The following is a 13,109-nucleotide window of genomic DNA, read 5'->3' as shown; positions in this document are numbered from 1 at the left end:
CACTATGTTTATATTTGTATGTACACTGTTTCTTCTGTTATTGTTATAAAACCATAAATACCTCAATAAAATGTTTCTATTAAAAAAAACTTCTGCATTGAATTAAGCAATCAATGGTTTCTTGAGTACAACTTGTGCATCAGATCTTTTTAGTCCCATGCTGCCAGCAAAGTGACATTCAAAGTTGGTCTTGTGTGTCAGGTGCATATGCTTCAGTCTCTTTGTCAAATTGCGAAGAAATCCATGTAATTAGGTTTCAATGGCCTGGAAATGGAGTCACGCTACCTTCCTGAAGTAACACACCTCACTTGACGGATCACAAATAATTTACGCACAAATGGAAAAGACAAGAGATGGTTATATGGGAGTCTGCACAATGGAATTGGCGGGGTGCAACCCGCAAAAATCACCTAACGTACCGCACGGCTCAATGCTGACCTTCCAGCTGAAGGTCATCTTTAGGGCACTGGCCAGCAGAGTGGCGTGAAATCAGATAGAAATACTCCCTCCTCCTTGCATCAGGTCCACGCGAGCCCAGGTTGAAATAAATTGCTCTTGCAGCTGGTCGACCATCAGCAATTTGCCCAGGTCCTGTGGATCATCCGAGCTCAGGTATTTAGAGTACAGGAAAAGGATTACGCTCACTTCCAATCTCCATCATTGGGTGCTTCAATCCTGTCTCCAAGAATACAGTTACAATTGAGTGTGGGTGAGTGCCCTCATTTGGTGCACAGTACCAAGGATTCCTGTGCAGCTACTAAAAACGGTGCATCTACTAATTACAATGTCATTACTGTCCCACTGCATACCAATTGATGTAGGCAGGAATGGGGCTATCAATCGTTATGCTACCATGATGCAAAAAACTTCTGATAGAAGGCATGGATGTTGGCCAACACACCCAGATTTCATTATGATCCCAGACCAGACCCCAACAGTGACTGGTATATTTTAGTTCATTTTAAGGCTGTGCGGGAAGAATGATTCGCTCCAGGAGTGGTTGCATGAAAAAACATGGCTTTCGTATTTCTAAAACAAATCATCATTATGAATTCAATATTAAACTTTTGTTATGGGTCAGGGGTTAGAAACTCCAAAATATATTATGCAGTCCGCCTGATCTACAACCTGTATGTTGAATTTGGCTAGGATGAGCACAAGAGCCTTCCCTTCAGGTGTGAGTCATCAGTCTTCCCAGGCACTTCAATCAAAACAACCTTTATTCGAAGAACTTAGTTAACATTTAGATAAACACACAGCAAGAATTTTTATCAATTTTATCAATTACAAACATAAAGACCCCACACAGCTACAGGAATTTATAGATAACACTTAATGAATTCCCCCTTAACTGCTCCAATTTAAAAGAAAAATCCCATAAACCAAAAACCCCTTTTCAAGGGCATGGGCCAGCACTCTGCATTCTCACTTGAATAAGACTGGCTTTCCCCGAGATTCTGACCCCGTCTCACCAGCAGGTTTGAACCCTTCCGCAAAGAAAACTATATCTTTTAAGTCGCCAGAGCAGGCAGTTATAATCAATGGGTTTTTTACTGGAACAGATATTTAAAATGGAAATAGAGAGAGACAGGCCAAAACACTTATTTTCTCTGTCTGTCGTCCACAGCAGTCAAAATGAAAGTGAAAGTAAAACAAACCTCACAGCCACAGCTCAGCTCTGCCCATAAAATGGCTTCACTGAAGACACGTGATAAAACAAAAACCTTTTGTAAAGGGACACTCACATGACAACCTTCTAACTTCACACCCAAAAAGAAGTTTACAATTACCCCTCAACACTACCACTCAATTTCCCATTAAAAAATAAGAAAAGTAACATACAGTTCTCAATCTATCTTAAAATTAGCATGGCCTATCGTATTACTTGCTTTATAAAACAGGTTTGACTCCTGTTAGAACTGTTTTAGACTCTGGCTGAATATCTTCAAAGATCTGGTTCACCAGTCGTGTTTCAGCTTCTTCCTTGTCCCCAGACAAGACTGCTCTGCTTTGCAGATTATTACTCTTTCAAAACTGTGACAGAATTGTGGACTCAGTGTCAGACAAGTCAGAATTCACCTCTTCTCTTTCCCAAAGCTTCTCCAAAACTAATTGCCTCTGTGCATTCCTGGTCTGCGCCCAGCAATGACCTCATCTCCCCAAGATGGAAAACAAATTATCTCTGCAGACTGCAAAGCACATTACCTTCCCAGGGACCTTCCCAGTCAAACCACATTCCTCTGGTCAATTTCACTTACTGTTTCCGAGAGGTTCCGAGGCCTTGGCAACACAAAATCCTTCTTAAAAACATGACCACTGCTGTCAAACACACTATGACCCCAGGCTTTTAGCCCTTAAATTGTCCCAATATTTTGGAGCCAATATTCCTAAAATCTTCCATTTGCCACATTTGATGCACTGACCTACTGTGCCTTAACTGCAGTCTCCCCAATCCAGATTGCAATTCCTGCCTTCCAGTACTCAGTGCCAGGCAATGGTGAGGAATGATGGAAGTTCAGTCAATGTTGGTGACTATTCTCTAGGCGAGTTGTCTAAATTCCATCTGCTGGCTTTGTTCTCCAATCCTATTCTTCTTTTTGCCAATCACCCACCCACACAGTCTGTTCTTAAAATGGGGAAGATGGTGGCACAGCAGTAATGTCAATGGAATCGAAATCCAGAGGTCCAGGCAAATGCTCTGGTGACAAGGGTGCAAATCCCACCATGACAGCTGACATTTCGATTCACTGAATAAATCTGGGACATAAAGATAGTCTCAAGCAATGGTGACCATGAAACTATCACCGATTGTTATAAAAAACAAAACCACCTGGTTCCCCAACGTCCTTTCGGGAAGGACTTTATCTGGTTGGGTTTACGTGTGAATCCAGACCCATAGCACAGTGATTGACTCTTGACTGTCCTCTAAAATGGCCTCGCCATCCACTCAGCTCAATGGGCAATTAAGAGGTAGACAATCAATGTTTGCCTTGAAAGCGACACCCACCTCTCCTGAAATAATATATTAAAAACATGTTGAATGAGTTTCTGCTTCAATCAATAGCCTCAATCAAGCATTCCACAGCCTCACAAACTCTCTGGGCAACACGTTTTTCTGCTCTCCATCCCACATCTCTTCCATTTATGTTGTGTTAATTATTTCTTGTCACACTCAATTACTGGAAACAGTCTGGTCACGTTTATTGCATCACCTCGCAATCTCCACTTTGCCAGCAAAGGTAGAATATGAATTTGTTGATTATTAAGCTGCTTGGTAGATGCTAAAACTCCACTTCTGCCCACGAGCAGGAAAAACTGACCGGAAGCTTGAAGTTCATCCCTTGCTTCTGATCCTGGCTGATGATCACATTTCTTCTCTCGCCATTACATCAGTGTGACGAGGAGAGGAAAAAGCAGACTCCATCAGAATCTGAGGTACCCAATGAAGAATACTGGGGCGGGGTCTTCTGATCCTTCCCACCGGCGAGGTCTCGCGGTCCTGCTTGAGGTGACCCTACGGTGGGTTCCCCAGCGGAGGGACAGGCGAGCCATGCAAAACAACTGGGTTGAGAATTCACCATCTGACTGAAATGAAGTGAAAGGTGCCATAGTACCCGAGGAGCAAAGGCTTTTCTCATCTTTTGAGAGAGAGAGAACTGACTGGTGTTTGAACTTGAGGGTCACCACACCTCAGGCAGTGAGGGAAGGTTGACGCCTCTTGATTTTTGTTGTTGTGTATTTTCCTCTCTTTGCCTGTCACAAGTTGGTTTTACTTTCGGCGCGTGAGGTGTTTAGATAGAATGAGAATTAGAATCGACGAGAAAAGGAGGACATTTCTGCTTCAATTTGCTAACTGACCTTCAGCAACCTGTGGATTTACCCATTCGAAAAAATATTTCCTGCAATTGCATACAAAATTCCTGGGCTTTCAAAATCAGTGCATTGAAAGTCGTGAGATCCAGGATGGCATGGTGGCAAAGTGGTTAGCACTGCTGCCTACGGCGCTGAGGACCCGGGTTCGATCCTGGTCCCGGGTCACTGTCCATGTGGAGTTTGCACATTCTCCCCGTGTCTGCATGGCTCTCACCCCCACAACCAAAACATGTGCAGGTTAGGTGGATTGGCCACGCTGAATTGCCCCTTAATTGAAAAAAAAAAAATTGGGTACTCTAAATTTATTTTTAAAAAGCCTAAGGTCCCAACTTGTGGAAAGAATATTTATTGAAACAATTTAGTCAGATCTTGCAGAAGCGATACATAATTGTATGGATAATGTAAATGATGTATAATATAAAAGAAAGACTCACTTTTTTCTTATAGCCCTTTTCACAACCACTGGGCATCTCAAAGTGCTTTACAATTAAGAACATTTCAGTCTAAAATCTGTTGTAATGTAGGTGATATAAAAGAAGGTTAAATACCTTAAGAATCTTAAAATTATGCAAGTAATATTTCCGAGTTGACAAATTACAACCTTGTTCGATGCTAAAACTAACATTTATTTGCAGCACGAGAGGTAGGCAATGTACAAGCTTTAAGTTCACACCCTGTTTCTGGTTGCAGCTGATAGCCACACTACTTAGAACCATAGAATTGGAAAGAGCACCCTACTTAAGTCCACACCTTCACTCTACTCCCGGAACCCCACCTAACCTTTGGACACTAAGGGGCAATTTAACGTGGCCAATTTACCTAACCTGCCATCTTTGGACTGTGGGAGGAAACTGGAGCACCTGGAGGAAACCCACACAGACACAGAGAGAATGGACAAACTCCACACAGTCACCCATGGCCAGAATTGAACCCGGGCCCCTGGAGCTGTGAGGCAGCAGTGTTAACCACTGCGCCACCGTGCCCCCCCCACCCCTGCCAGAATTCACTTAAATTTACCCGCACCAAATAATTCCCTGCTGGCATTTCTTTAGAAAAAGTAGATCTGGATGTAGCTGGATGTAGGCACATAGCGTGGACTGTAGTTATAGATCAGAGCTGCACGCTCTTCTTGTGAGTTTCTGAAACGATGGAAGCTCTTCCGGGCTGTGAACAAATATATAAAACTGATCAGTAACAAGGAAACTGATTGTGCAGCATATTAAACACTATTGACTTTCACCCTGGGAGCTGGTTCACATCAGACAACGGGAAGCAAGTTCTCCCCGTGTCTGCGTGGGCCTCAACCCCCAAACCCAAAGATGTGCAGGGTAGGTGAGTTGACCCTGTTAAATTTCCCCTTAATTGGAAGAAAAGTATTGGGTACTTTATGGTGGCATGGTAGCACAGTGGTTAGCACTGTTGCTTCACAGCACCAGGGTCCCAAGTTCGATTCCTGGCTTTGGTCACTGCCTGCGCGGAGTCTGCACGTTCTCCCAGTGTCTGTGTGGGTTTCTTCCGGGTGCTCCGGTTTCCTCCCACAAATCCCAAAAGACCCGCTGTTAGGTGAATTGGACATTCTGAATTCTCCCTCTGTCTACCCGAATAAGCGCCGGAATGTGACAGCAACACACCCACTTGTCATAATCATCAGTTTGTCACCTTGTGATCGATTCGCAGGAGCACTGTCTCTCTCTCTCTCCCCCATGAACCCTGTCTTATCTTTCAATCGCAGTATCTGAGTGGCAGCAGGTTGTTTGGCTATCAAAGTCGAGTATGATCCAACTGTCGTCCAATGTCAGCATCCAAGCACTTCCCAGCAGGATCACTGGAAAATTAACTGGGTGACTGTCTGCGGAGTCTGCACGTTCTCCCCGTGTCTGTGTGGGTTTCCTCCGGGTGCTCCGGTTTCCTTCCACAGTCCAAAGTAGTGCACGTTAGGTGGATTGGCCATGCTAAATTGCCCTTAGTATCCAAAAAAGGATAGGAGGGGTTATTGGGTTACGGGGATAGGGTGGAAGTGAGGGCTTAAGTGGGTCAGTGCAGAATCAATGGGCCGAATGGTCTCCTTCTGCACTGTATGTTCTATGTCCTATGATCAGGAACGAAACACTAATTCATTTTCCCTCCTCAACCAAGGGGGATCCTGCCTCCAAACTCCTTCGTCCCTACGACTGACCTGATGAAGTACATATTGGATCTTCCTAGATCTTCCTAAGTGGGAAACTTAATTACTCCCGAAAACAAATAGGCTACCGGGAACGTTGACAAAATCTCAGTGGATTTTCATTTCACAAATTCTCACCGAAGAGTGCAGAATGCACTCACTGCAAGGCAGACTCCACACTGAGACGGATGAGAGGATTCTCTGTCCAGGTAGAAGGGCAGCAACAAAGTGCAAATTCCTTTGACATCCACCTCAAAATGATCAGCTATCGCACAAAAGGATAACTTTCATTTTTCAAAACCTTTTTTTGAAATTTAGAGTACCCAATTATAATTTTTCCAATTAAGGGGCAATTTAGCGTAGCCAATCCACCTAACCTGCACATCTTTGGGTTGTGGGGGTGAAACCCACGCAGACACGGGGAGAATGTGCAGACTCCACTCGGACAGTGACCCGGGACCGGGATTCGCACCCTGGTCCTGAGTGCCGTAGTCCCAGTGCTAACCACTGTGCCACCATGCTGCCCTACATTTTTCAAAAACCCATGACTTTAAAACTGTCACCCTCCGAAACATTGTACCCATTGACGGATGGATTACCAACAGAGGACGGAGATTTAAGGTGATTGACAAGAGAACCAAAAGAGACAAAGAATTTTTTTTTTTTTTTTAAACACAGCAAGTGCTCAGGCCTCTTTCTGTGCTGTGAGAATTCTGCAACCACAAGGAAGTACCTTCATTTCCGAAAAAATCAGACATGAGAAAGGAGACTTCAACAGCTTTCGGTGAGTGTGGGAAACATTTATTCTGCTGCCACTGAAATCGATTAACTTCTGGGTGCCATTGGACTCCATAGAAAGGATATAGGATACCTGCAATGGTTAGCAAATTAGAGATCCTCATTAGGAATCTGTTCAGAATGTTAGCCAGACACAAGATGCCATTCATTTCCACCATTCCATACATATTTATTATTATAGATTGTTAATTATTAGTGATGGGTCAGCTGAGATGTCATAATTAAAAGTGATTTTTCAAAACGTAAGAAAAAAGTCAGTCATTCTCTGCAGGATTCTCTACCCTGTGAGGAGCTAGGAGTTCATAAGCAGTTACCAATCCTCAGAGGAAGAATGACTGTCAGATTAACTGAGGAAGTGAGTTGGCCCCGGTTGACTAAATTAGCTGAAATAAAAGTATTCAAGAGTCAGCACAATAACACACAGCTGCACCTGAACAGCAGTTACATGGTCCTTCATTAAAAAGACCATTTCCTAAGACAATGCCAATGACCTTGAGGGAATTGCCAGTCGTTACTGAACAAAATGCACATTACCCGGCATAAAAGATAGTTGCTTCACAGTGTCCTGCTTCATCCATCCTCTATCCCCAGCAGTCACCCTCCTGCTTCATCCATGCTACAGTTACCCTCCTCGCTTTATCAATCTATTTTTAGGGTGGCACGGTGACATAGTGGCTAGCACTGCTGCCTCACACGCCGAGGACCCGGGTTCGATCCCGGCCCTGAGTCACTGTCCGTGTGAAGCTTGCACATTCTCCCCGTGTCTGCGCGGGTCTCACCCCCACAACCCAAAGATGTGCAGGGTAGGGGGTTGGCCACGCTAAATTGCCCCTTAATTGGAAGAAAAAGAATTGGGCACTTGAAATTTAAAAAAATAATATATTTTTTCTCCCAAGTGACAGGTAATACAAGATCTACCCCAGCCTGCTCCGAACTGTTACCTTCCAAGACTGAATTAAGTGTTCTGAAATGTCCATTGGCAATCCTCTCATTGTATCATCGGAGTAAGGAATGGCAGCAGTTGTGAAATATCAGTCTCCATCAACATCTCCTGTTTAATTAATTTTTTGGTTACGTGTGGTCTGTTCATTTCAGTGCACAGCAGCTTTACATTTTAATGCGTGGCCTTGCACATGTGGCATCTTGAAGGGGATGAATTGTGAATGACAGTGTTGTAACCTCTGGACAGGTGGTGGCCATGCACCAGCTGAGAGAGAATATTGATCTCCACTGGATAAAAACGAAGAAATAAATATAATTTGTGAACTGTTAGAAACAGTAGAGATATGGTACAATCTTTGCCCTACCCCACAGGGGTTTCCTTCCCTTTCAGTTGAACTTCTGTGAAGTCCCTGCTTGATGCTGTGAATCTTTTGCCGAGAAGGTGAATAAGTGCTCAGTGGGAGATTGTACTCCTCATTGAAGAATGATGAGAATAACTGGGGCTGCCACCCCGAAGAATGGGCTGACCTATTCATTGGAATCAACTGAGAGCCTGCCATTGATTCCTGTGGCTAAAAATTCCTCCACATGTTGAATCTATCCCTGTGACGAAGTGACTATACCCATGCCCATGGACATATCTTAACTGAAAACCACTTCATATAGACATTTCCACTTGTACTACTATTAAGGGGAGGTAGATCCAGGAAAATGTTCAAGGTTTTCAGCAAGGCAGACCTTGGAATCCAAGTTCCTTGGGATATAAATGTCCCGCAAGGAGGTCAATGACTATTTCCAGAGTTTAACTGCAGTCAACGTCAACAAAACACCCACAATCATTACCCATGGTCAGCTGCGGCTGGGGTAACTCATGGTTAAACTTGATGTGATGGATATGGAAGCATGCATTTATGTTAGCTTTCCTGACGTATACTAGTATTTTTTTATTCTGGAGAACATGCTGCACTGATTTGTAATTGTGATTTCTCTGGGTTTTGTTTCAATGCCGATCACAACTGAGTTACTGGGATGAAGAGGACGTCCAATACAATCACAAAAAAACTGGGTTCATGCTGGTCCAACCACCTACATCCACAATGCTCTGTCACTTTCATTTGCTCTGCTGTTAATTGCAATCAACATGCATTTTACAGTTTGAACTTGGGATGACTAACACAAATATTAATTCCAAACTCTGCAGCTAATCCAGGGCCTTTACATTTGTTCATGGGGTGTGAACATCTTTGGCCAGGTCAGCATTTATTGCCCACCCCTAATTGCCCTTGAGAAGGTGGTGAGCTGCCTTCTTGAACTGCTGCAGTCCATGTGATATAGGTACACCCACAGTGCTGTTAGGAAGGGAGTTCCAGGGGTAGCACGGCGGCGCAGTGGTTAGCACTGGGACTACGGTGCTGAGGACCCGGGTTTGAATCCCTGCTCTATGTCACTGTCTGTGTGGAGTTTGCACATTCTCCCAGTGTCTGCGTGGGTTTCACCCCCACAACCCAAAGATGTGTAGGTTAGGTGGATTGGCCATGCTAAATTGTCTCTTAATTGGAAAAAAATAAATAATTGGGTTATCTAAATTTATAAAAAGGAAAAAAAAAGAAGGGAGTTCCAGGCTTTTGACCCGGCGACCATGAGGGAACGGCAATAGATTTCAAGGTCAGGATGGTGAGTGGCTTGGATGGCAACTTGTCGATAGTGGTCTTCCCATGTGTCTGCTGCCCTTGTCCTTCCAGATGGTGGAGGTTAAGGTTCTGTGGGAACGGCCCCCAAATTCTGGAAGGATGAGCTGGAGCTATATTTTTTTTAAAAATTGAGCTGGAATTTGTTTCTTTATGGTGAGAATCAAGGTGCTTGATTTGCTTTCAGTAAATTCAATACCCATGATGAATCCTGTTGCCGACTTTATAAAGGCATGCAATTCAGGAAGGTGGAGAGGGAGTGTGGTGGGGGAGGTGAGGGGAGGGCGATCAGTTCGCAATACGAACAATATCACTGTTCTAGGTTACTGGAAACCTGATGTTACCTTTGACCCAATCATCCAGTGATGTCACTCAGCAAAGTGACAATATTTTTAAACAAATAACACAAAAAAAGACACAAGTGTTGCACAACTAGGGCCTGAGGATGACGATTTTTCTAAAATTGAGGTGGTGGTGGTGAGGGGGGCGGGGGGTAAACTTGGCATAAAAGGAACAATCTATGATGCTTCCTCTTTGCCAAACCTCTGCAAAAGATTAGGAAGAGGATGTGTGTGAGCTAATGTGACAAATTTAATTAAATGAAGTGGCAAAAAATGTATCGAGCTGAAAGAACCGAAACATGATTCTATAATGAGCTTCATATTTACATAGAACAATGAGGGGAAAACAGATGACTGTAACAACTAACTGAACAGTGTCCTTGTGGATGCCTTGTTTGGAATGATGGCCTATTCATCTGCAAATGGTGGTCAAAGAAATGAGACAAACACAAAGTGTTCTTTGTACATGATACAGCGCTGTCATATAATGTTCCTGCCACAGTTATATGATTTGTACAACTGTTCAACCTACCCTCCATAGATGACACAAACTCCACGCCCTTTCTGTCATGATTAGTGGACAGGATTGAATAGAATTTCCTTAGTTTCTCATTTTCCAGAAATGCCTGTCGAATAAAAGAGCAGTCAAATTAGAATGCAAATAAAGGAAATAAATTGCCCTGGCAAAGGGACTTTAGGGTCTTTCTCGATGGATAAACTGAAACGGGCTGAATGGTCTGCCTCACCCTTAACTAAGAAGTGGAAAAATAACTTGTTCTGACTGGTCATTCACTGACTCACACTGACTGCATCCTCCTCTTTTCAACCCGTACAATTCTCTCCCATCCACTCCTGAAAATACTGAATCGTGCAGAGGTGCTTGAATAATATTTTTGTTCTCCAAATTCTAATTGCTGTGGAAGTAATGCCATGATTTGAGCACAAATGCAGATCCTGGGGCTGGTATATTTCCATGTCCTGCTCCATTTCTAATACATAAGCACATGAGAAATTGGAGTGGGAGCTTGGCCGGTTTTAAATTGGAGCTCCACTTCCTCGTCTGATTCCCTTATTGCTTGGTCCCCTAAAAATCTGTGGTCTCCCCTTGAACATCCTCATTGACTGAGTGTCCACAGTCCTCTCGGGTTCACAATTCCAAAGCTTCACAGCCCTCAATGTGAAGAGCGAATTAAGAGATGTCATGGTTAACCACTTATCCATTTGCCTTTTTTCCGGCAACCCATTTTTACAGAATGGCTGACTCACAAGACCCTGCACCACCACCACCCCCACACACACACATTCACAATAGATTCTCCATTGTTACTTTTAAAAAGGTCATACTCATAGTTAACACTTCGGTATTATTAAATGTAAAAATTGTAAATTGCGCTGCCTTTTCACCTTGAAGACAGTTCTATCCCGACACCTTGCTGAAGGGTGTAATTCAGGATTATGAAAATGAAAATCGCTTATTGTCACAAGTAGGCTTCAATGAAGTTACTGCGAAAAGCCCCTAGTCGCCACATTCCGGGGCCTGTTCGGGGAGGCTGGTACGGGAATCAAACCGTGCTGCTGGCCTGCCTTGGTCTGCTTTAAAAGCCAGCGATTTAGCCCAGTGTGCTAAACCAGCCCATTATTTCATTATTTTATATTTTCACACACATTGTTAGCATTTGAAGAAGACAAAGGGTGGTGGTTGATGGGAAATGTTCAGACTGGAGTCCAGTTACTAGTGGTGTAGCACAAGGATCTGTTTTGGGGCCACTGCTGTTTGTCATTTTTATAAATGACTTGGAGGAGGGCGTAGAATGATGGGTGAGTAAATTTTCAGATGACACTAAAGTCGGTGGAGTTGTGGACAGTGCGGAAGGATGTTACAAGTTACAGAGGGACATAAATAAGCTGCAGCGCTGGGCTGAGAGGTGGAAAATGGAGTTTAATGCAGAAAAGTGTGAGGTGATTCATTTTGGAAGGAATAACAGGAAGACTGAGTACTGGGCTAATGGTAAGATTCTTGGCAGTGTGGATGAGCAGAGAGATCTCGGTGTCCATGTACATAGATCCCTGAAAGTTGCCAGCCAGGTTGAGAGGGTTGTTAAGGAGGCGTACGGTGTGTTAGCTTTTATTGGTAGAGGGATTGAGTTTCGGAGCCATGAGGTCATGTTGCAGCTGTACAAAACCCTGGTGCGGCCGCATTTGGAGTATTGCGTGCAATTCTGGTCACCGTATTATAGCGAGGATGTGAAAGCATTGGAAAGGGTACAGAGGAGATTTACCAGAATGTTGCCTGGTATGGAGGGAAGATGTTATGAGGAAAGGCTGAGGGACTTGTGGCTGTTTTCGTTAGAGAGAAGAAGGTTAAGAGGTGACTTAATTGAGGCATTCAAGATGATCAGAGGATTGGATAGGGTGGACAGCGAGAGCCTTTTTCCTCGGATGGTGATGTCTAGCACGAGGGGACATAGCTTTAAATTGAGGGGAGATAGATATAGGACAGATGTCAGAGGTAGGTTCTTTACTCAGAGAGTAGTAAGGGAGTGGAATGCCCTGCCTGCAACAATAGTGGACTCGCCAACACGAAGGGCATTCAAATGGTCATTGGATAGACATATGGACGATAAGGGAATAGTGTAGATGGTCTTTAGAGTTGTTTCACAGGTCGGCGCAACATCGAGGGCCGAAGGTCCTGTACTGCGCTGTAATGTTCTATGTTCTAAACCACAGTGTGTATCTGTAACCCGTATACGCTGGACAAATGACCACACAAGTTGTTTAATGCGGTTATAGTTTATTGCATGCACACAAAGTTAACACACACTTACAAGATTCACTCCAAGCTAAGAGACAAGAATGACCATAACTGCTCATCCAGGTGACTGGGAAGTACAGAGCAGATATGGCCTCATCTGGAATCAGTAGTCTGGCAGTGCTGGATGTCTGTTGCTGGCCGTTTGTGTCTCTGGCTCTGGTCTCTCTGTGGATGTTCCTCTCCTTGGCTGGTGAAGGTATCACTGCTGTTGCCATTGGTGGTGAGTGAGCGAATGGCGGAGCAAACCCGAGGGTCCGAATGGCCCCCTCCTGCTTTCAACCGCGATGTCCCGAGGCACCGTCTGGGCTGCAGCCATTGTACATTTGCGAGCTGCAGCCTGTCCGTGTCCATGTGGTGCCGAATGTCCCATCGATCTTTGCAAGCGGCCAGAAGTCCGCAGATTCCCCCTCCTGAACCTTAAGGCGAAGCGCGGTGGATCACACACTCTGGACCAATAACTGCCCTGCATCCCAGTCACCTGTGTCCGACAG

General features: G+C 44.2%; 1 protein-coding gene across 5 annotated transcripts in view; it reads right to left on the bottom strand.

Moving 5' to 3' along the window:
* Nucleotides 1-1,202: 1,202 nt before the first annotated feature.
* The window catches only part of LOC140396887 (gamma-glutamyl hydrolase), a 32,734-nt gene continuing 20,827 nt past the window's right edge, over nucleotides 1,203-13,109 (bottom strand). For 4 of the 5 annotated variants that reach the window (XM_072485721.1, XM_072485723.1, XM_072485720.1 and 1 more), the window contains 3 exons: nucleotides 10,339-10,432; nucleotides 6,771-6,908; nucleotides 1,203-5,037 (listed from right to left, as the gene is read on the bottom strand). In XM_072485721.1, the coding sequence (XP_072341822.1) occupies nucleotides 4,922-5,037; nucleotides 6,771-6,908; nucleotides 10,339-10,432 (348 nt within the window). In that variant the 3' untranslated portion in view covers nucleotides 1,203-4,921. The remainder of the gene's footprint in view (nucleotides 5,038-6,770; nucleotides 6,909-10,338; nucleotides 10,433-13,109) is intronic. The other variant, XM_072485724.1, reaches the window with a different exon arrangement.

Source organism: Scyliorhinus torazame, chromosome 20 (assembly GCF_047496885.1).
Source record: "Scyliorhinus torazame isolate Kashiwa2021f chromosome 20, sScyTor2.1, whole genome shotgun sequence".
NCBI classification, from domain to species: Eukaryota; Metazoa; Chordata; class Chondrichthyes; order Carcharhiniformes; family Scyliorhinidae; genus Scyliorhinus; species Scyliorhinus torazame.
The sequence above is the reverse complement of the archived record's forward strand: the minus strand, read 5'-3'. Positions and strand labels throughout refer to the sequence as shown.